Source organism: Dicentrarchus labrax, unplaced genomic scaffold (genome assembly GCF_905237075.1).
Source record: "Dicentrarchus labrax unplaced genomic scaffold, dlabrax2021, whole genome shotgun sequence".
NCBI classification, from domain to species: Eukaryota; Metazoa; Chordata; class Actinopteri; family Moronidae; genus Dicentrarchus; species Dicentrarchus labrax.
Genome location: NW_026136719.1, coordinates 10,306,808 through 10,329,395, shown reverse-complemented (window position 1 = coordinate 10,329,395; position 22,588 = coordinate 10,306,808). Strand labels below are relative to the sequence as shown.

General features: G+C 39.4%; 3 protein-coding genes across 9 annotated transcripts; 1 reads left to right on the top strand and 2 right to left on the bottom strand.

The window, feature by feature from the left end:
- The first annotated feature begins 350 nt into the window (after window positions 1–350).
- Window positions 351–2,546, top strand: LOC127351591 (uncharacterized). 2 transcript variants are annotated; one of them, XM_051379273.1, is made up of 4 exons: window positions 351–517; window positions 1,003–1,180; window positions 1,273–1,520; window positions 2,144–2,546. In XM_051379273.1, the coding sequence occupies exons 1-4, from the start codon at window positions 494–496 to the stop codon at window positions 2,468–2,470; spliced, it is 777 nt and encodes a 258-aa protein (XP_051235233.1). In that variant the 5' UTR covers window positions 351–493; the 3' UTR covers window positions 2,471–2,546. The 2 variants fall into 2 exon arrangements, with proteins under 2 accessions (XP_051235233.1, XP_051235234.1); XM_051379274.1 differs by lacking the exons at window positions 1,003–1,180; window positions 1,273–1,520 and having other exon boundaries at window positions 353–517.
- Window positions 2,547–5,205: 2,659 nt separating this feature from the next.
- Window positions 5,206–9,947, bottom strand: LOC127351588 (hyaluronan and proteoglycan link protein 3-like). Of its 5 annotated transcripts, none has more exons than XM_051379266.1 (7): window positions 9,869–9,947; window positions 9,529–9,692; window positions 8,773–8,962; window positions 8,423–8,645; window positions 8,161–8,306; window positions 7,340–7,642; window positions 5,206–6,284 (listed from the first exon to the last, which is right to left on the bottom strand). In XM_051379266.1, exons 3-7 carry the CDS (start codon window positions 8,906–8,908, stop codon window positions 5,995–5,997), a joined length of 1,098 nt encoding a protein of 365 aa, XP_051235226.1. In that variant the 5' UTR covers window positions 8,909–8,962; window positions 9,529–9,692; window positions 9,869–9,947; the 3' UTR covers window positions 5,206–5,994. The 5 variants fall into 5 exon arrangements, with proteins under 5 accessions (XP_051235226.1, XP_051235225.1, XP_051235227.1 ...); XM_051379265.1 differs by lacking the exon at window positions 9,869–9,947 and adding an exon at window positions 9,795–9,862; XM_051379267.1 differs by lacking the exon at window positions 9,869–9,947 and adding an exon at window positions 9,795–9,862 and having other exon boundaries at window positions 9,529–9,590.
- Window positions 9,948–11,130: 1,183 nt separating this feature from the next.
- Window positions 11,131–22,242, bottom strand: LOC127351584 (EGF-like repeat and discoidin I-like domain-containing protein 3). Of its 2 annotated transcripts, none has more exons than XM_051379257.1 (10): window positions 22,024–22,242; window positions 18,432–18,557; window positions 18,220–18,351; window positions 14,955–15,068; window positions 14,370–14,551; window positions 14,139–14,294; window positions 13,890–14,034; window positions 12,950–13,152; window positions 12,706–12,861; window positions 11,131–12,106 (listed from the first exon to the last, which is right to left on the bottom strand). In XM_051379257.1, exons 1-10 carry the CDS (start codon window positions 22,097–22,099, stop codon window positions 11,963–11,965), a joined length of 1,434 nt encoding a protein of 477 aa, XP_051235217.1. In that variant the 5' UTR covers window positions 22,100–22,242; the 3' UTR covers window positions 11,131–11,962. The 2 variants fall into 2 exon arrangements, with proteins under 2 accessions (XP_051235217.1, XP_051235218.1); XM_051379258.1 differs by having other exon boundaries at window positions 12,950–13,134.
- Window positions 22,243–22,588: the final 346 nt, after the last annotated feature.

The window sequence follows — 22,588 nt, the reverse complement described above, 5'->3', positions numbered from 1 at the left end:
AAAATTAAGTTTAAGAAGTCAATTTCTTTAAGGTGGGATGACAGAAGGTATGAGAAGCTGAGTTCCTGCTGAATTGCATAGAATATAAAACATTTGTAAAGAGACTACAGATCATTTTGTTTGACCGACTTATAAAAGACACAAACGGATCCACGTTCGTCTGCACTAATACTCTAATATTAATACATGTAGACGAGATATTGTGTTGTAAATCTTTCAGTTATTGTATAAACGTACAATAATAAGGTTTTCAATATTTGTTGAACATAAAGTCACCTAAAGAAACAATGTAGATGTTTTCCTTCTTGTCCAGTAGGCGGCGGTGATGCGCCTTTAAGCTGGCTTGCCAACCGCTAAATTAAACTGTAGAAGAAGAACAAGAAGTTAGTGGGAGACGCGAGAAAACGGGGAAGAAGAAGAAGAAAAACAAAACAATTAAAAGCCCCCTAAAGAAAAAAAAAAACATCCACAGCAGAAAGTTTCTTTGTGAACAATGGACAACGATCAACAGCTACAAGTAAGCAAATACACGAACGACTGTGTTCATTCACTTTTTATAATCCTAACAACTCACTCATATGTGACCCATTGCCATGTAGTTGACTTAAAACCTCAGAGAAGTTCTTCACTTCCCCCCAAAAAGCTGTTAGCCAGTTGTTCAGCTAACGACCGCTAAACATAAGGATGTGTCCTCTTAACTTCACTTCTAACTAACTTAAGTAAAGTCAAAGGGAAGCATTTATCCACTATTAACATCACAACAGAGCAGCAGTAAACGTCAGCAAGGCTGGCAGACAAATGGGGACATAAATCAGCATTAAACCTGAAGATGCAAACCAAAAAACACATGGGGTGTTGGTTTGTCTTTGCATTGGGGTATGTTCAATAAAATAAATGTCCTTCAGCACAGTCCTGGTTGAGCTGCATAACATAGAATATCAAGAGCTGACAACAAGACTCTTTTCTAAGTAGCCATACTGTTTACTTTGTTATTTATTCCAGGATCATGTATCCATCCAGAAGGGGTTGTCCAGGCCTCCTCTGCAAAAATGCCACAATTGCTGCACTCCAAGCAGATTTCATTGTCCATTTTGTGTCCCGGCTTTTTTCAAACCCTCAAAACACTCCAGAGCTCTGCTTCATTTGAAAAATCATCTACGGACAGCGATTTTTGTTGGAGGTAAAGGTTTTTAACCTTTTTGTAATTAGTTGACAGTGTCAGCAAAATGACTCCTTACGAATCATTCATAAATTGAATGTGTTATATTTCAGAGTACACAATTCACAGATGCGGACTGCGGTGCAGAAAACAGAAGCATTACCACTGTTTGTACTGCACAGCCACGCTGATGAGGAAAAGAGATTTCACCAATCATCTGCCTTTCTGCCGTCGGATTCAAGAGCAGAGAACCCAAAAATTATCCAACCTACAGACAGCTGTGGCAAAAAGAGTGCAAAGTGAAGGATTGATTACTCCATCGCTGACCCCTGGAGAGGGTCACATTCTTTCATATGACATAGTAAGGCTGTGAGGGCACGGCTGTGTGCATTGTCTCCGTCTACACATTTGAGTTAATCATGTTGCAGTTAATTAAGACACTCAAATGAAAAGGTAGTTGCTCCTTCAGGGATTCGTCTTCTGCTGGGTGATTTTAAGTTTTGAATTTAGGTCCTATTTTTCTTCTGCATGAATGAACAGAGCTTCCTATGTCCATTTTTACCATCAACAACATATTTTTTTATTTTAATTACTGCATGGCAGCTAGAGGTTGACTACTAACTGTTGCACCTGTTGACTTCACAACCAGTTTGTAGGATCTTTGGAGGATGTAACTGTAAATAAAAATGAAATAGAGACAACAAAGAGAGACGAATACAATATATACAAAAAAAAAAAAAAAGAATATGTACAATGTGACCCTAATTTAAATAAAATGAATGAAGAACTGAAAAAAAGTCCAACAGATGTGCACAAACGCTCAGACGAACATTAGTTTTCAGATTTGGGCACCTTTTGGACTTACCAATCGCAAATTGTGCAGTGTACAACTAATAGCTGATTCACTCTGATTGGTTGTGTTATAAGACCTGTCATAGACCCTCAGAGATTTTATTTTGTTGTTTGTTGTTGTTGACCTCACAGGAGAGCGACAGTGACAGTGACGTCATAACAATCATCCCGGATTCAGACGACCAAGACATCCAAGGAACGAGCAGCAGACAGTCAGTGTCTCCCGTCATCTCCAAGTCAAAGAAATGTGACACTGGCGATAAGATGAAGAGGAGCACGGAGCCAGCAGATGCTTCTAAATGTGACCGAACTGTACAGACAAACATTGAAAAACCACAAGACTGCGATGAATACTATTTCATGAACCTTGTGAAAATGTTTAAAAAGTTGTCCCCTCAGAAGAAGGCAGACGTCAGGATGAAAATCGAGAGACTTCTCTTCGAAGCCGAGTTTGACTAGGGAAGGGTTTACACACATACACACACTATCATAACGAGACTATGATTACTGTTTATTAAATGTTTCATTGAAAGAATTGCCGAGTTTCATTATTTTGGCTTTATTCGTGAATAAACGTCAGATAGTTTTCAACACCACTTCGTGCTAGCTCACTGTATCTTCACTGGAGGTGAAGAACTAGATTGTTTACAAGCTCTGCTGAAGCATTTTTACTGCTTGCTCAGCTGTTTCAACAAATATTCTACATGACTTGACTGCGCTTCCCCTCATATTGATTTTAAAATATTAATTGCTGCAGCGGCCCAGGGTTCGAATCCGACCTGCAGCCGTCTGCTGCGTGTCATCTCCTCTCTCTGCCCCCCTTTCCTGTCTGTCTTCAGCTGTCACTGTAATAGAAGGCAATACAAAAGCCCCCCAAAATACTAATTACTACAACGAGTAGTTGTAAACAGTAATAAATGAAATGAATGAATGTTTAAATTAAAATGCCACCTTATGTTAACACCTATATGTTTGACACTGTAAGAGATATATGTACTGTATGGTTAATAATGAATAAGCAAAGATTTATGCAGTGAAAATTGTTCAGTCTACCTCAGACAGATTGTCTCACAGCTGCACATCACTATATGTGACTGTGTTTCTTCAATAGACAAAAGCTGCTGTTTTGTAAAGCCTAAAATATATTGTGAGGTTTTTTTTATTATTCAAATAAAGCTACTGTATCAACTGGCCTCCAGCCATGTTTTGTATTTTCAGTTCTAAATGCAGATTTGTTTTTCTTTCACAGCCGGTATGAGTGTGTACTGTTTCTGTGTGGAGAGACAAGAGACAGTACTTCTGTGCAAGGATTTTAATGGTTAGAAAAGGCATTTGTTATATAAAAAACACCTTCTATAATGTGAAAATCACCAGAGGTACATGGTTATACAGCAGAACTGTCAGTAACAAAGTAATTAATCACAACTTAAATTCCACATAGAAGTCATGGTCTTCATCAGCTCATAGAATTCCAAGTATAATGAGATATTTTAACTTTAATAGCTTATATCATAAAGGGAGAGACAACATCTTTGTAAATGCTTTGCTCTCATGTACAAAAGAAATTAACAGAAAGAATGTATGGATAAAAAATATATCGAGATGTAAACATAATAGTAATAAAAAAGGGTTAACACTAGTCAGTGGTTTCCGATCTTTTTGGCTTATAACTCTCACTTTAAATGAAGCAATGTCAGGGCGTCCTGGTGGCCTAGCGGTTAAAGCATATACCAGATAACCACAACATACCTGGTTTGATTTGTGGCTGGAGAACCCTTCATACCTCTCTCTGCTTGTGTTTCCTACCACTATCTTCACTGTCACTCCATCCAGTAGCGTCAAACAGAAAAATCAAAATGAACCAATGTCTACTTGTGACCCATTAACAGCCTGAAACTGAGATTTTCTTGAATTTGTTGAAGTGCACTGCTCTATAAAAGCTTTCATATACATGTATTAAATCTGCAATAATGCTTCGAGGGTATAAACATACGTCTACTGACTCTATGACAATGTGTTGATATTAGCTTTTAAGAAGCCAGATGGACTTTCTGCCGCACACTCTTCTCATTTGACAACCATGTGATATAATGACAATACTATTATCTTTAAAATGTGACTTAGAGATTCTTGGTACTGAAAGCATAACACAGAGGCCTAATCGTGTTTTTCATGCAATTAAAACATTTGGTGCAGGAGACCTTTTCTTTGAATCACCATTATTGTTCACTCCCGTGACGCAATGATTTACATGCACTTAATGTCTGCTGAGAGAGCATAAACTGGCTGATTTGACTGAGATTGGGGATGTCAACCTTTTTCCTTAAAGGGCCTCTTTATCATATATCAACCGATGAGTCCTGACAGAGTGACATATTTTATGGATTTTTCATATTCAATGCATAACAATAACAGTAGAGAACAACTGATAAACTGTGTAAAACGAGGGTTTTGGATGAGTTTTTAACAGATTATTTCCTGTTATTATTGAATCAGAGATTAGTTTTCCTGATATTTAGGAACCTTTTATACAATTCTCTGTCTGTATTACGTATTTACATTTTTTGACTACTACAAACTTAATAGACTTTCTTCTCTATGACGCTGAGCCATTGTTGTATTTGCTTTTTGGTACTTTTAACTGCATACTTTTCTAATGCAAGAGGAAATATACTTTGTCATTATGCAGTTATTCAGTGTTATTATAGGATTATAATGTTGTATAATTATTACATGGGAGCAGTGTATTAATGTTGCAGCTGGATGAGGTGGAGCTTATTTGAATAACTTTTGTTGTATTATATAACCTGATCATGTGTTTTGTAAAAGGTTAATCTGAAAAGTACTATAGTTATCAAATAAATGCATAGAGTGAAAAGTTAATTCTCTATGAGATATGGCGATGTGTAAGTGCAAAATGACATAAAATGGCAAATACAAGCGTAAATTAGCCTAAAAAGAAAACCCATACATTGTAAAATCGACCATTGCCGGAACAAAATGAATAATTTAACGCAGAGCTTAAAAATCAACAAGGTTATAAAGTAATTAAGACACAAGATGGAGCTAAAAGTGCTTTATCTGATTTGCAACATGCAAAAAATGTTTTGTATTTTCATAAATGCAGATTTGTTTTTCTTTCACAGCCGGTTTGTGTGTGTACTGTTTCTGTGTGGAGAGACAAGAGACAGTACTTCTGTGCAAGGATTTTAATGGTTAGAAAAGGCATTTGTTATATAAAAATAAGCTGCAAAATCACCCAACACCTTCTATAATGTGAAAATCACCAGAGGTACATGGTTATACAGCAGAACTGTCAGTAACAAAGTAATTAATCACAACTTAAATTCCACATAGAAGTCATGGTCTTCATCAGCTCATAGAATTCCAAGTAAAATTAAAAATCTTAATTTTAATAGCTTATATCATAAAGGGAGAGACAACATCTTTGTAAATGCTTTGCTCTCATGTACAAAAGAAATTAACAGAAAGAATGTACGGATAAAAAATATATTGAGATGTAAACATAATAGTAATAAAAAAAAGGGTTTACACTAGTCAGTGGTTTCCGATCTTTTTGGCTTATAACTCTCACTTTAAATGAAGCAATGTCAGGGCGTCCTGGTGGCCTAGCGGTTAAAGCATATACCAGATAACCACAACATACCTGGTTTGATTTGTGGCTGGAGAACTTACATACCTCTCTCTGCTCGTGTTTCCTACCACTATCTTCACTTTCACTCTATCCAGTAGCGTCAAACAGAAAAATCAAAATGAACCAATGTCTACTTGTGACCCATCAACACTGTCTATAACCAAGCTAACTGTTTTCTCTGTTATTTGAATCATTTTTAGAGGCATGAAGATGTAAAATGATACCTCACAACAAGTATAAAATAGGACTGTGTCTCTCTTGGTCATAAGGATATATATTCTTTTAAGAAATCAGTGTCAACTTTACATTTGAAGAGGGCGATCTACAGTCATTCATCATCTGACTCGTAGCAGTAGACTCCATGCTTGTGCTGGGGAGGTGGGAAGCCAAAGCTGCGCACTCCGGGCTCAGAGGGACCACAGTTTCTTCGTGGCCTGGTGATGGCGTACCGGACGCTTCCGTCAGCCAGCCAGCCAGCGTCGCAGTGGTCCAGCCCTGCGAATTTCCAGGCGGCGTAGAGCTGCCCGACTTTGGCGATCTCTGCTCCGTACTCCTGACACGCCTGCTGAGCCTCAGTCAGGGTCATCTTGTCAGAGGGCTGAAGATAAAAGACTTTACCTTTTAAGGAAACACATTTATTGTGATAGTTAGAAAACTTTCCACAGCTTAGATCAGATCTTAAACATTTTGATTCAATTTAACTAGGGACTAGGGAAAATGCATACATTTTTATGCTGTTTATTTACTTTTACTTGTCTACACTGAGATGCACATGAAGAGATAATATTCAAGTGAAGAATATTTGGTTATGGGTATTCAATCTTTATCCCATTATCCTGTTATCAATTATCTTACTAGATTTATTGAAATGCTGTCTTGTTTAGGTTGTAAGGTGGAAAATCCTTGCTAGGAAACATGAACATGCATGAGAACTGGGGCAAACTTCATCAGTCTTTGGGTGCAAAAACTTTAAATATACAGCAAAATGTATCTGACATTTTCTATAAATGAGCTGTAAAGGTTCAAATCAGTCTAAAGGCACTAAAATGAAGAAAGCATGGAGGATATATTTTTAGAGCCCTGGTAATGTGCATAAAATTTAGGAAAGTTTCCAGTGATTATACTGTGAATTACTAATTACATTTCTTTACATTAGAGGTCATAGTTAATTAACATTGCAATATAATGTTGTACACTGTTTAGCAAGGTCAATGCAGGCTTAATGAAGCTTCATGTTGGCTGCTGCATGCTATTTACAGTGACAGGGCCTTTTAATGAGAGGCGACAGAGGCAGAGAACTACAAGAAGAAAGTTTCAAAGCAGTGCGGAGATTCTATTCACTGATCGATACCAAAGAGAGGGAATGGATATTTAAGGATATTCCACAGAGGACATTTTGACATGTCAAACTAGGAAAAGCACACGTGTAAATAATAACATTACTGATGGCTGAATTCCATTCAGCTGCTTTGGTTTCCAGCTCCTGGTATTGTGCTTGCTGGCTCACTATCACACTGTTATGTCTTACTGGGGCCCTTAAATATATATTGTTAATTTTCAAAATATAATATTATATATATACTTTTCCTTCAATGACAAGTCAAACTCTCTGCTGTTAACCTGTGACATAGCAGCTCTCACACCACCTTACAATTCCTAAAATACTGCATCACCTTGGAGGGAAGACGAGAAGCAGAAGACATCATAGCGATGAAGGTGCGGGTGCCGTTTGCCGTAACTCCGGACACCTGGGGCGAGGCCGTGCCCCCCGCAGGGCATCCTGGGCCGGGTGATGGGGTACTGGACTGTCCCGTCAGCCAGCCAGCCTGCATTGCACCAGTTCAGACCCTCCTTCCAGGCCTGAAACAGCTGCGTGAAGGTGGCCATTGTGGAGTCCTGCTCCTCGCAGACCTGCTTGGCTCCCAGGAAGCTCAGGTGGTACTGACCATGAGGGTGCTGGTAGGGAAACACCACACCTGGGTGGAGGAATTAATTAGACAGCTGATGTACTATTAAACAAAGTATGTGGGCTTCAAAGTCTCTTAAGTGCTTTTGAATATTAATATTTACAACAATTATACTAATTATAGTTTTTGATAGTTGTAGGAGAGGTAGTAATAGCCCTAGTACAGATACAAGGCCTATTACAATTAATTAAATTCAACTATAACTAACGCATTTATTTCCAGGAATTACCTTTAAGTGTATCGTACATACAGTACTCATTTATACAAGTGTATCCTAGTTCACCAAGAAATTAACAACAATCGAATAGATAAATGCAAGAAAATAAATATAAAAACTCAACAGGTAAAATGCAATTTTAAAGAAGACTCAAATGAATCTCAGCTGGTCTTTATCTTCAGTGCATTAAGTTTAAAACATCAGTTTAATCAGTTTCTAGAAATGGATCTCTGATAGGAAAAAAGCAGGCTCTCTGTAATATTTGGACTCACATTGACTCTGAGAATCAGTGTAGGTGGACATAATGTACCTCGTAACTCCAGATTAACTGAAGAGCTCTCGTCCTCCAGTCTGTCCACCACCTCGCAGCGGTAATGGCCTGTATCATTCAGCTGGAGTTTAGTCATCACAAGTGCGGCATCTCCTGGGAAATCCTGTCTGAGCTGCACACGACCTCTGACCAACAGACAACCAGAGTCATACTGTGAGTTAATACATACACAAATAGACTCATACAGTCACTAATAACACCAAAGAATAATCATGAATGAATTATTTGCCCTTTGAACAACCTGAACTCCCCAAAACTTCGACTGCGGGAGCCAATAACCACCAGCACGTCTATCTCCTCTCCCCCAGCAACAGGCAGCCAAGACCACTTGACACGGACCTCCCTTGGTGAGCTCAACTCAGGCTCGTGCCAAAACCTGCACGGCATGGTGGCGTTACCCCCTCTGACCGCAAACACTGATGGCTGAGCAGAGTCCACATGCAGCTTCACACCACTGAAATGAACTGTAGCAAATATTGACAATACATCTATGAATGGTGCTTAAAAATATGGACTAACAGAACACATACATATACAAAATATGGACTGAAACCCGGTTAAGATCTAACATACACATAAATTTAATTTTACTTTCTTTGTTGCCATTTCCATTTAGGAAGTCGTGGTAGAAGAAGCTGTCAGGGATTGTGGGGACAGTCAGGGCCCGGCCTGACAGAACCACATGAGACAACAGCAACAGCAGAGTTTGGGTGCAATAAATCATCATCCTGGCTGCAACGACAAATCCTGATCCTTCGTGGTCTCTGTGCAATCCTAAAGCCTGTGGAGAGAAATCTGATTAACCTGTTAGAGTTCCACAAAAGGCCAGTGAGATAATAACTTTTGTATGTTAAGTATTTTCAGTAGTTTTCAATTTACGCACAACCTGGTGTGACAGGACATTGCCAGTAGAGGGCAGCACCATGTTAATTCGCTCTGTCTATCTGCTATGAGAATGTAATGGTGTGACTTCGATAACTTAAAAGTACGATTTAAAAGTCAGTAAAAAATAAAGTTTCTGCATTGTGGTACCACAAAACTGTAACTTCAATTTCAACGACATAACAACATGCATTATAGTTTTCAGTGGATTTCTTTTCTACACTGCAGATTAGTTATAACCACTGCAGTTAAGGGCATTTTCACCTTTTTATCCTTGGCTATTATCAACCTGTGATACCCTGTATCAACAACCCATTGTTGTAAATTTAAGAACATAACCCACCTGGACGCCAGGTGAGAACAAAAGACTTAAAAAGGTCGAAATGCAAAAGGTCAGATAGATTTAAAATTCGCAAATTTCAGAAGGGTCCTAAAGACGCGCAGTCATTTATTTTCATCACTTACCGCAAAACACCTTGATATTCCGTTTGCGTGGTTTAAATCCCTTCCCAAAGAAAGCTTTGATGCTGTGGAGCAAACGAAAAAGATGCACTGAGGTCAGAAGTCTGTTGGAAACAAATCAGTGTCTCCAGAGAGGACGCAGAAGCTCTGATGCACACAGTGGGTTTCTAGTCCAAAAACAAAAGGAAACAATTCAGTCTCCTCCAATCTTTATCGACGATAAAACAGGTGCAATTACGGCCAGTAAATAATAATAACTGTATTCTAACTTTTCGTTGAAGAGAAGCAGGTCTATAATGCTCCTCTGCTGCTGCAACTGGACCAACTCAGGCTGGAGACTCACCTTTGTGTGATTCTGCCAGCAGTGAGTGGAGGGAGGACAGGGATGCCAGGTGTGGAGAAGTTCCCTAATTTCATTCACCAATATTCTACACTTATAGCTCAAATAGACGTGCAAATTAAAAATGAAATCAATGATTGTTTTTGTTTCATCTTTAACAGTCTATTGTGGATGTTCTCTGAAAATGCAAAGATTTAAAAGGCAACATATTTGACTAATTGTTCATTTGAATCTCAAACTCACCACCAGGTGATTTATTCTACTTTACCAAACCACTGATCTTTTTTTTCTCATACAGTTTAGACTGCTAAATCTAAACAGCCTTTATTTATGTGAATTATTGTCTTAAAGCACAGGGCAGTTGTTTTGGTCCTGTTCCCACAAACACAAGTTACAGAATCACTATTTTTTTATCACAGTAGGACCAACCATAACAAATAGGCTCATGTTGTGCAGCTGTTTGTTGAGAAAACTGCTTTGCATCCCTCCTAAACTCTCTGAAAGCAGATGTTTGTTGCAGAGGGTCCCCACATCGACTCCAGCTGGCAGCTGTATTTTTCCCGGGAGCACTGTGATCTTTTATAGCAAACCCTGCTGTTGTGGAAAACATCCATATACAGTAGGCATGGACGTACACGGCGTGGACAGATGTGTTAGAGATGCTCCGTCCTCCACCACATTCATTTCATAGAGATGAAAGCTGTTGCCAGGGGCCAAACATACCAAGACTGTGAGCTTCGCAGGGAGATGAGTGGCTAACAGGGTGTAATTACTCTTGTTAACAGCAGGCCAGTAGTCCAGCGTGCAGAAGACTCAACATCTTTGTGTGGTTGGGACAGTTTGTACAGCAGGTTCTTCTTCACAGTGCTTGAATTTCATTGTTTTATCTGAGAGCTTCATGTCAAATGCCCTCCTACTGTATCTCCCTTTCTCAGCTTTGTGCAGCAATGTGTTACAAAAGGAGATTTCTTTTGGTATTATAGCAGTGTCTGAACAATGCAGAGATGCCCCCTAAAATGGAGAGTGGAAGCGTTTTTTAAGCACTCCCTTTGTGTCCCCTGTATGTGGCCTCGCTGACCAGTCTGTTCATGCAGAAATCAGCCACCAACACCCACTCTGACACGGACATTGTCCAACCAGATGGGACTCTATGGCCAGCAGTGGGAAATAAACTGTTATGTAACTGGTGACATTCATTTATAACAGCTAAAACATGAGAAAGACATGTTTCATGTGTCTTAATTGAAAAGAAACACATACAAAGATTTGTTTTAACATTTAATAAATGATCTTAATTAAAAGACCGACAATGAATACAAAAAAATGTAAAACAATGTTTATTTTCTACACATTGTCCTAAATATTTCACATTTGTTGTAAAAATGATTAAATTAAAATGAAATTATATGTAAGGATGGAGCGGAAAAACCTGCTAAAACGTGTAAAAAATGACAACAAAAAGCCCTGCAATTTGTAATTCCATCATTTTAAGTTTTAAATTTATATTCTTGGACACATTATCTCTTTCAGGATAGCTGGAAATGCCACAATATACTCTATTTACTGTGTTATCATACTATTTTGTGCTTTGAGTAACAAAACAGCAGTTGGGCGATGTGCAGAGGTGTCCTCTACAGACTGTTACAGCTACAAAAAAAATAAAAGTTAACTGGTGTGTGATTGCAAAGGAAGGACAGAAAACAGTTTAAAACAGGTTATTTAGCTTGGAGCACAACTGGAAGAAGCGAAGAGCGCTATATCAAATCTCCAGACTTAAAAGAACCTGAAAACCTGAGCAGCTAATCTATGCAAATGTTGTTTATATCTGAAGCTATTAAAAATTAAAAACATGGATACTTCATAGAAGATTCTGTGTGAGCAAAGTCAAACAATTCTATTAACATGAACATGAAAAAGTCACTAGTCAGAAGGTGCTACGAGTGTTACAGTCCCAGCAGCCAACGGGAGCTTTATCCAGAGAAACAAATGGAGTACAGAACAGATGACTCTGTCCAAGATCCTCTCCCCTGCTGTGGTTTGAGGAGATGGAGCGACTGGATGAGGATGGAGCACTGTTAGATGGTGACTGATGAGTTTCTAGTCATCGCAGCCCAGCAGCTCCATGCGTAGAGTGATGCGCTCGTGCCACTCCCAGGGGACGACCCGGACATATCGGGCGTAGAACGGAGGCTCAAATACATTCTTCTTGTGGGTGTTGTTGTCAATGTTGCCTTCGAAAAGCTGCAAATAAATGTTGAGGTTACGGTTAAAGTGAAATAATAAGCAAAGTTATTGTATATAAAGCAAACCGTCTAAGAATGAGGGAGGAGGGCATATTAAACATAACTTTATTTTCCACTGGGCCCAACCAAGCTCAACAATTTCATGGTGTCGTAATGGACACTGTCGGTGAATACATCCACCAAATGTCCTACTGACCACTTCTCATCAAGGGTTGTTACTCAAACTGAGCTGTGCTGCCTTCCTGACAGCCCCACCCAGACGTTCAGAGCATTCAGACAACAGCCCCGGGCAGCGTTGCTGTGTCATGAGCCTACGAGCTCTGTGCTCAGTAAAAACATCAAAGCTTAATTTACAGTTTTATTGGATCCTCTCAGAGAAAGAGGCTATGACGAGGAGAATTGGGCCTTCCACTCCTCCAGCAAGAGCCAAAAATATATCTCATCATAAAGGGAAAGAGGAAAACAGAAAGTGGAGCTGACAATATGTGTGACTTTAGAGGTGTTCAATTCTAAGACTTCTAAGAAACTCCATATTGAAAAGAGAATAAAATATACTGTATTAGGGAAATACATTTTAGGGATTCACATATGTCTGACCTTATCATTGCCGGTGTTCTCCTCCTTCACCACACTCCATGACTGTCCATCGTTACTGTAAGCAACTTTAAACACTGACACAAACTGCACCACCCCAAAGTCCTTGGCCCCCTGAGTGATGATGCCTGTGAGGCGCTTTGTCTTCTCCAGATCGACCTGGTGAACAAAGACAACAGTTATATTCTTCTGGCCTCAAAGAGCATTTTTACCATTAATGACATTTTGCCGCTGAGCTTTCCCCCACCTGGAACCACTCTGAGCGGTTGTTGTGGGCAGGAGACCAGGCGTTGGTCTTTCCCTGCTTATCCAGTCGGGCAAACTGAGGGTGCCACGTGAAAGTGTCGATGCCCCACGTGCGGTAAGAGCTAGAGGCTGTAAGCTGCCCGTCTGAGATGAGGCGAGACTTCATTCCCAGAGGCTCTGAGCAACCTGCCGTGTTTGAATAAACTGTGAATCAAAAGCAGACGGAAAGACGGAGGGAGGGCAAACCAAAGCGACAGAAAGAGAAAGAGAGGAAATAAATGAGTACACCCAAAGAAAAGACAAATTAACTTCACCCTTCATCCATTTGGAGAAAATGTGTAATATTCAGAAGAATCTGTGTGATTAAAATCTTTTTACAGCCAACAATGACAAGTGGAAGAAACAGAAAGAGGCACAGAGTAGAAGAATGCATGCAATAAAGTGCATAGAGCTACATAAGCAGTGTGTGTACATTCAACATATTTCTCTATAAATGTTTTAGCTGTTATGTTCAAAGAAGACAAGAAACAAAAGGATTAGGGTGGGAAAAAAACCCAAACATATGTTCCTGGAATTGCTGTTCTTATTGTTGGATAGTTAGGTCTACCGCCCGAATACTGTTCATACTATAAATTTTCTATCCAACCACGGCGAGATGGACGCCATGTTATATAGTTGAAATAAACTATCATTATGTTGTGTCAGTGAAACCACAGCAAGAAGAAACCAACACAGTAAAACAAGTTCAACAAAAGAGACTTCTTGTACTTTTTCTAGCTTCAGGGGATATTATGAATACAAAGTTCACAGAGGCTATGACTTGACTTGAACTTATTCTGTCCAACATAGTTCAGAATGTGTTTTTTTTAATCCACTATATTATCTGCCAACTTTCTGAACTTGCTTTGTGTGTTAAAATAGAATATTTTTTGTGTGTTTACCATTAAGTTCACAGCCCACCAGCTCCATGCGCAGCGTGCAGGCTTTGCGGCAAATCACAGGGATGATGCGGATGTACTGGGCCACGATAGGAGGGTCAAAAAAGTTGGTCTTTGTGCTGTCGTTGTCTGTGTTGCCTACGAAAACCTGCAGCACACGGACACAGCAAATTAGGTGTAAGCTGAAGAAAGAGATGCTTGTTGTGGAATATACTGTTTAAAATGATGTAAAAGCTGAAATGAAACTCTAACCTTGTCCCTCCGTTGGCCATCCGCTCTGTAAGTAGTGTAAGCGTTTCCATCGAAGCTGCTCGCCACCTTGAAGGCCTTGATGTACTCAGCCGTGCCCATGCGACTGGCACCCTGCGTGATGATGCCCGTCAGACGCATCTTCTTCTGCATATTAATCTGTTGGAGGTAAAGTGTCAGTCGCAGCTCTCACTGGGTCAGCATCATGATTTTAAAGGTGTCCGCTTGTCTCACCTCTATCCAGGGGTTCCTGTCATGGGAGGCTGACGTCCAGGCATTGACGATGCCTTGGTTGTTGAGTCGGGCCAACTCGGGGCCCCAACGCTGAAGACCCAGAATGCCATAGTGCACAGAGGAAGATGAAATCTGGGACTCCACGATTGCTCCCCCCTCCATCCCCAGCAGGGAAATGCAACCTGGGACACAGCAGTTAAAATATTATCAAGAGTGGAAGAAAGTAATTACATTTACTCCTGTATTTATTTTTGAGTTGTTAAATGTATTTTGACCTCTCCACAGTTTAAATCGCGTCAATTACAGTGCAAATGTTTAATTCTGGTGAGAAAAACCTTTAAGATTTCTCACGTTTTTAACTTTAACTTACAAAGTAAGTAAACCACTGGTAAAATACTTTACAATAGTATTTATTACACTTAATAGACATATAATATTTTGTAATTCGGCTAATTCCAGAAACACCATCTTTGATTTTGTACATACTCCTTAAGAGAAGGTTTTTGAGGAAAAGCAAGAGACACAAGGCTATACACTACATATCTGAGAAAAGTCTGTGAAATGATATGACATTAATTAACGTACGGAGTTGGCACTGCTTTCCAACATACGGTGAGGGACATTGGCAGGTGTAGTCTCCATCCAGATCTCGACATATCCCTCCATTGTTACAGGGCTGGTTGGCACAGTCATTCACATCTGAAAAACACAACAACCTACTGTATTATTTTCAACTCCTCAAACTAACTTTGGTTTCGATTTAGTGAAATAGGCTATGAAACACAACAATCACAAAAAGGATGATTGTTAGAGATGTGGTGCACACCTGCCCATAAACGGCTCAGAGAGCAGAGGCGGGTTGAGGCAGGTGGAGGACCACAATAGCCTCACTGTGTCTCCAACATACAGGTGATGATAAGTAGTTTCTCTTAAATCTAACATGATGACAGAAATACCCCGGAGGGCAACATTGAGGAGACGGGACACACAGTTTAAAGGGCACAGCGGGTTAAGGGGTGGAAGGCCAATGGTTGATAACTGTATTTTGTGCCATGACTATGAATGTGAACAGACACAGGAGATTTAAAGAAGGCTTTATCCATGTTGTGTCACCATCAGTTATCCCACAAACGTACTCTGTGTATTGTGCCAACTGGATAATCAGAATTAAGCTCTGATATCCACAAAGGACAAATGTACAAACAAACAGGGTCCTTTAGAAAACATTTTGCATTTCAGCTGACAGTGGAATTAGTCGTCATATGTGAGGTTTAACAGCATTTCTCCCTCTACTAAAGACCCTGTTAGACTTAAAAAAAAAACCTTGCTTTCCTCCACAGTAACCACAGCAACAAAGCTATAGCCACTTCCTGCATCTCAAATGAATGCTGTCCATGTAATGCTACTTAATCTCCACAAGGTGGCATGATATGCCTATGTGTAGACAGTATATGTTGAGTAGTGGGGTAATGAACAGCAGCACATTTGACTCTTTTTGACAAGATATAAATATTTTCACATGAACGCTAAACCAAAAGAGTAATGATAATTCAAACACAATATGTTAGACCAAACAATATACCAACAAAACAACATAACATCTCTGTCAATATTTATTTCTACATACAGCAGGGGTTCTTAAATCCTTGAGGGACACTATGTAACCAGCCGACAGGAAAGAGAAGCAGCATTTCTGTGTTAATGGAGGACTTGTATTATGATCCGTTGGTAATGATAGTCTTTGCATATATACATTGTGATCTGGTCAAAACAGTAGGTCTGTCCGGGAATTGTTGGTTTTGACTGGACCTTAATGTATGTTTATGTTTCCCTCATTCTAACCTACAGTATGCAAACCCACAGCTAAACACAATAAAACATTCATACTATACATACAAACATGTATGCATGTATAGGGTGTAATGCAAAGCTACTATTTCTATATATTTATGTGACAAAAATATCTGTATTTGGATAACACTGCATTAATTTGTTTACTACTGCCATTTCCTCAGCTACTGACAAAATAATATAATATTTTGACCATGTACCTGAGTTAATCTTATCATGAAACTTTATTTGAAACCCACCTTCAAACAAATAAAGCCTTAGTTGTGGAAATTCAAAGTAGAAATAGAACTGGACGTGAAGTCAGAATTGGTTTATTTATAAATTGTTGATGGGGCATATATTCCTGCACAAAGTTAGGATGTTTTATGTATCTGTTCAGAACACATTATTACGTATTCATATTCAGGTAGTATGTACCCACAATATACGTATCTGTCTATATTATGCATGGCTTATGTAGGCAAAGTAATAAATACATCACATGATAAAACTGTTGTCTATTGCGCTGAAGTGCTCAGTAATCTTACTGTCACTACAAAATAAGATTCCACTGAAAAATGCTACATTTATTTTTTGCCCAGCCTTATTTTACCTGTCTCACTAACCCCTAAGAGACTCTTCCAGGACTAAAGCAGACGACAGGTTGACGTAATCCCACATGGGTCTATTTAATTCTTGTTCCCGTTAACACTAAGAGGATTGCTCACAACTTAGAAACAAATGCCTGTATGTCTGTGACAACACTGGCACAACACAGGTTGTGAAAGAGAGAGAAACAGGTGATCCTACCAAGCGGAGGACCGTGAAATAACCTTGCTGATTTGCTCTGGGATTCTTTATCACATGTTTTGACATTCAAGTCCAAGGCTGAATTAAAGGAAGAAATGTGGTATCCAGAATTTAAAAGAGCAATTATAAAGTTCTTGCCCATTGTTTCTAGTGTTAATTGCAGATGAACTGCAGCTATTGTAAAGTAAAGTGAATAAATATTTAACTACGATCATATAATTAGTGTTACTATGAATTTATGTCTGTGCCTGAACTGAACATAATATATGAGACAGGTTCCACCTCATTCCAGCACCACGACACCAGTCCAGCCTATGACGTCTGGCTGAATCAAAATTAGAAAAGGTTTGGGAGTAGACGACCAGACTGCACAAACACTACAATTGGTGGTCAGAACGTGGGCTTTGAGGTGAGTTGTTCATTCACAAAAAATGCCTCTTACACAGCATGAGTCAAAGTGCTGAGAGTTGAAGTTATATTTTCAAACTACAATTATATAATAAATCTGCTCTCAGCAGTCCTATACACAAAGCTTATAGTTATTTAAATTCCACATTTTGGTCATCAGAATCATATTGAAATCACATTATTTTTACTGTATTGTTCAGCCCTAATTCACACATGTATAATCCTCTATTTCCTTCCTTTTCTCCCACTAATAAACCCAAACTTTTGCCATAATTCCAAGCCAATTTGGTTATTATATTAAGAGGATATTATGGAATTCACTATTATCAAATTCTTCGTCTGATTTGGTCAAGCTTAAGCACAAACAGATGCAGTGTGTGGAAGGGGTTTGCATGCTAAGAGACTTGGAGTGGTCTTTTTGCTAATTAGCCAAACAGAATGACCACAGAACCGGTTGAATAAGATCCTTTCATGAAACTGCAGAGCTGACTACACGTCTCTTTCACTGCTGATGCTATGACAGGATGGAAAAACTTCATGTGTTCACAGCAACAGATAAATCTGCTGACACTGGAGACTATGTCTATTTGTTGCCAACTGACTTTTTGGACAAAATTTGACATACTTATAAATAGCAATAAATCGCCTGAGAAACTGACAACTCAGTATAAAGATGTGCACTCAACTGAGAGTAAAATGTAAAGACATATATATATATGGTGACTGTAAATGTGTGACTGTTCATGTGCACAGAGCAAGAGAAGCAGCTAAGACTCATGAATCACATCCAGATGTAACCTACTGATCTGGCAGTGAGCTCCCTCGAAGCCAGGCTGGCACTTGCAGATGTACTCATTGAAAACGTCTCCTCGCCTGGTTGGAGCAACGATCTCGCACGACCCATCGTTCTTACAGGGGTTAGGACTGCAGGGTCCTGAGAGAAGGAAGAAGGATTAGTTTGAGTGTATGATTTTAATTGCGCTTCTCCTCTAAAAAGGTTAATCTTTTCTGTACCTGTCTCTGTCAGGTTGCAGATGTCTCCTCCGAAGCCATCCGTACAGATGCAGATGAACGGATCGTCTCCTACCCCTGTCACACATGTTCCTCCATTATGGCAAAGATTCACCTCACAGTAGTCGCCTGAGGAAATGAGAAAAACAGGGAGCATTTCTGTTACATAAAGCAAACAAAGTAAACTCTTGTCTGTAAGTTTATGCAGCATCTATAGATGGACGAGTACACAAGTACAAGAGAGGCTTGAATTAGAACGGAGACTGACTCTATATCCCCTCTTACCAAACAATGTTACATATTGTCCTGAGTGCTGGAGTAAATAAACAGATAGTAAAGTGCGATGATGAATCTTATCTGCAAGTGTGGTTACAAAACAGGGTGGAACAAATGTTTACAGACTCTTGGAATCATCGTGATGATGAAATCAAAGATGTATGTAGGTTATTTTCAGTATAAAATCACTTCAACAACATTTATAAAATTCATCCTACAGCACCTTAACGCAGTAAAAAAAGAAAAAAAGAGCTACTGCCAATTCAATTGACACTTGACCCATTTCGTCGTACAATGGTGGTGTATTTCACTTGTTACCATGGATACCAGAGATACCGATTTCCTTACTGCCAGTAGCGATAATGAACTAGACTGCAGTGCAGCCACAACACATGTTGTTTTGAGTCCCCTGCTGTTTCTTGAATGGCCTCCTGATCTTGTTATGCTATCGCTGTTGCTCTCTCAACCTACAAGTTAAAGCCACAGCTGAACAGAACAAGCTCCCACGCACTCTGGGAAATTCATGAATTCACTGTGTTACGTAGGAGGAAATTAAGACTAGAGAGTAGAGCAAGTGACAACAATTAATCACAAAATCATTCCTGAAAAACATTTTAAAAGGTGACCTTCAGTACCTAAGTATTGCACTTCCATAACGTTTTGGGACTTCAAGTCAAGTCAAGTATAATGTGGGTCAGGTATCTAAAACACCAGATCCTAAATTCCCCATAATTCAGTTCAATAGCAGATTTTGTTGAGACAATCCCTCCCTGGTAAATGGCCATGTCTTTAAAACTCCACGACCAGCAGCTAAATCGTTGTCTTCAAGTTGAAGCCAAAATAACTTTGATGACATTACCAGGGTTCTCACAGGCTGAATAACACTCAGTGAGAAGAAAAAGGAAGGATTTGTACTTGTCAAAGATAGAGGCAGTATGCAGAAGACAGGATCTTTGACAAATAATGATTATAATGAACTGATATGATATACAGATGCAGATACAGATCTTGTATACCACTCTCTTTCCAGATACAGCTCCTTTTTGTCCAGTGTCATGTATAAAATTGGTTGAGTGCCCCTTTAATATCAAAGTTATAACAGCACATAAGCATCCAAGGGTTTATTTTTCATCAATAATGGTAAAATAAGATGCTGAGTTCTGGATACAGCTGTGGCATTTGTGGAATCTCTTCTTAGTGCTCAACCAATACATAGCGTTTTTAACAGGTATCCGGGGGAAAAGAGGGGTCCTCTTTGTTGCTGGAGTATCAGGTCTGAGCATTTTTAACAACAGTGGTGCTGCAGCTTCAGCTGTGAGGCCCAAAGTTGCTGAGTCACATATCCTCGCTGGATCAGGGAAATAATGGCAGAGACCTCCAGTGGGAGCGGCGGGGCACAGATTTATGAGTCACACTACAGTTGACAAACTCACAAGACCTTAAATCATAATCTGCGTATGTTTGTTTTTAACCAGCCCACTGACTCATCAGCTGCCACGTCAGAGTCACCACTCAAGCGCCAAAACAGCTCCAGGGTGAACTAGTGAACTTTGTTGTGACTTTCTTTGGCATCTGTGAGGCAAAAATCAGCAAAATGTATCACAAGAATAATGAGGCATAAAAATGTGATAGTGAATATGTGACCATGATAATTGTGGAGATTTTGTCACCATACTCAAATTGTTTCAAACTAGAATATGTCTGACAGTTATCAAACCTCTGAGAACTGGGCAGACTGGCTTTGCAACTGATGTGACATGTTTAGGCATGAGAGCAAATCTGAGCGCAACCATTTTGATAAAGTAATTGATCAGATGGATGCGATTCATAAAAAATGGGTGGGAAATGTGAGTTATAATAAAGTTGCATGTGGTTTAATGAAGTTGAATGTGGAAACAAAATCCTCAAAAGGTGTGCTGAGAGTGAATGTTGGAATGAAAGTAGTAATTAGTATTTAAAGTAAGCTTTTTTAGCTCTATATTTAAGCAATCGTGTCTTTATGAGCACAAAACAAGCAGGAGAACAGTTATTGTTTCCTATTGTATGAAAATAATACTTATTAAAATTTTAAACAACACATTTTTAAGCAGAACTTCGCCGACAACAGAACGTGTCTCTGTGCAGGATTAAGAGCTTGCGGGATTAGCCAGGTTGCACAGATGCAGCTCTTTCAGGAACGAGCAGTTACACAACATGACAGTGCAGCAGCTCACAAGTGGCTCAGGACACGCGGCACACTTGACTGACAGGTGTATATGCAAGGTAATGAGCAAAGCAGCAGGCTCCTGAATGTACACAAACATCATGGCAGCAGAAGAACGGCAGCCACATATAGTAAAGGCAATCAAAACACTTGTGTGTCTCCAAATTGGACTTTTAAGTGCTCCTGGTTGGCAGTACATTTCCAGGTTGTACTAAAGGTAGGTGAGTGGACAGCTGGGTGATGCTGGCGCTAGACAAGAGCACATATGGTGTTATTTTCCACTCCATCTGCACAACCTCTTTTGTGTGACCATGAAGGTGTCCATGGGGACGATAATACATCAAAATTTAGGCACAGAAAACATGTGTACACATCTATTGTTTATGGGGAAAACCCCCCCGGAGATGCAACAGTATTACATTTCACAAACATTTATGCACTGCTGTGGTGGTGCATGCAAGAAAAAGAAAAAAACATACAGCAAATCTGTGTAATAACATAGTGCCATATATAATAACAGAGTAGTCTCACATTTAATCACTAATTGTACCATGACAATAACAAGCTGGCATCCTGAGATGAAGGACTTACAAATTATATATTGACTATTTTCAGGAAAAAGCTGCATAATTTCATGGTTGAACCCTGAATGTTGATGGTAATCTTGTGATTGGAAATAATAAAGACTGCCAAATGAGAATATTGTGACTAATATGGTGAAACAGCTGTTAGAACTAATGACATTTGGCATAAAGCTGACTGGGGGCAAAGATACGCATTTTGATTTTAAAGACCAATCTGTTGCACATCTCTCCTTTTGCCCTCACCCTTCCCATCAACCAAGAGACACCCACAGTAGGAAAAAACAAAAAAACTGGATCTTCATGAGTCAGTAAAAGGAAAAAGGAAAATCAGACTAGGTGGAATAGTTCAATGCCAAAGCCCCCCTTTCTGGTTTATATGGAAAAAGTGAATGAAGTCTGGTGTTAGAAGCAGGGACCAGTGATAGTTAGTCCTTATACACAAACATAAACAGACAGCTGATCAGGAGTTCTGAATGAATGCGATTGATCAGATTTAATCGGCTACGTGTTGGTGGTTTAGAAAAGGACTTACCTCTGACTGAATACAGGCAAAGCAGAAGAGTAAACGTTGTTGAAATCGCTGTTAATACATTTCCGGGACGTTTCATATTTGTTTACCCTCACTTTGTTTGCTGAGCAGGATTGTTTGTTTCGGAGCGACGCGATGAACTCCTAACCGGTGCTGCCTTAAAGTGCTGTCGGAAATATCGGAACTCTGAGTGGAGTTTAAAAAGAGCGACAGAGTGATGAATGAGGGAGTCGGGGTTTCTCGATAATACCCGAGTTAACGACGTGTGACGCTGTAGGGGCGGAGAGCTGGGAGCCATGTCAGTAAACCGATCAGAAACATTAAGAGTTTGTTGTTTGACTTTTGTGCAATTATATATTTTTGCTCTTTGGTCCATCTGACATTTTGGGTCATTCTTACCAAGCTGCAAATTCAATTTAACTATTTTATTTTAAATGTATTTTTACTTGACAGGCTACTAATGTATTAACATAATTGATCTCCAGCTATAGGACTCATGCACTTAATTCTATCTCTTTTTCAACATAAATAAACACCTGATGATCCAAAATAAAGTAGATGCAGTCTA

Excerpts from the sequence above, each read along its gene's own strand:
- LOC127351591 (XM_051379273.1), top strand. The coding sequence starts at position 494 with ATGGACAACGATCAACAGCTACAA. Across the intron at positions 518-1,002 it reads ACAACGATCAACAGCTACAA|GATCATGTATCCATCCAGAA; the intron begins GTAAGCAAATAC and ends TATTTATTCCAG. Across the intron at positions 1,181-1,272 it reads GACAGCGATTTTTGTTGGAG|AGTACACAATTCACAGATGC; the intron begins GTAAAGGTTTTT and ends GTTATATTTCAG.
- LOC127351588 (XM_051379266.1), bottom strand. The coding sequence starts at position 8,908 with ATGATGATTTATTGCACCCAAACTCTGCTGTTGCTGTTGTCTCATGTG. Across the intron at positions 8,646-8,772 it reads TGGAAATGGCAACAAAGAAA|TTCATTTCAGTGGTGTGAAG; the intron begins GTAAAATTAAAT and ends TATTTGCTACAG. Across the intron at positions 8,307-8,422 it reads CGAAGTTTTGGGGAGTTCAG|AGGTCGTGTGCAGCTCAGAC; the intron begins GTTGTTCAAAGG and ends TCTGTTGGTCAG.
- LOC127351584 (XM_051379257.1), bottom strand. The coding sequence starts at position 22,099 with ATGAAACGTCCCGGAAATGTATTAACAGCGATTTCAACAACGTTTACT. Across the intron at positions 14,552-14,954 it reads TGGAAAGCAGTGCCAACTCC|GTTGCATTTCCCTGCTGGGG; the intron begins GTACGTTAATTA and ends GCTGTGTCCCAG. Across the intron at positions 14,035-14,138 it reads ATGGCCAACGGAGGGACAAG|GTTTTCGTAGGCAACACAGA; the intron begins GTTAGAGTTTCA and ends CGTGTGCTGCAG.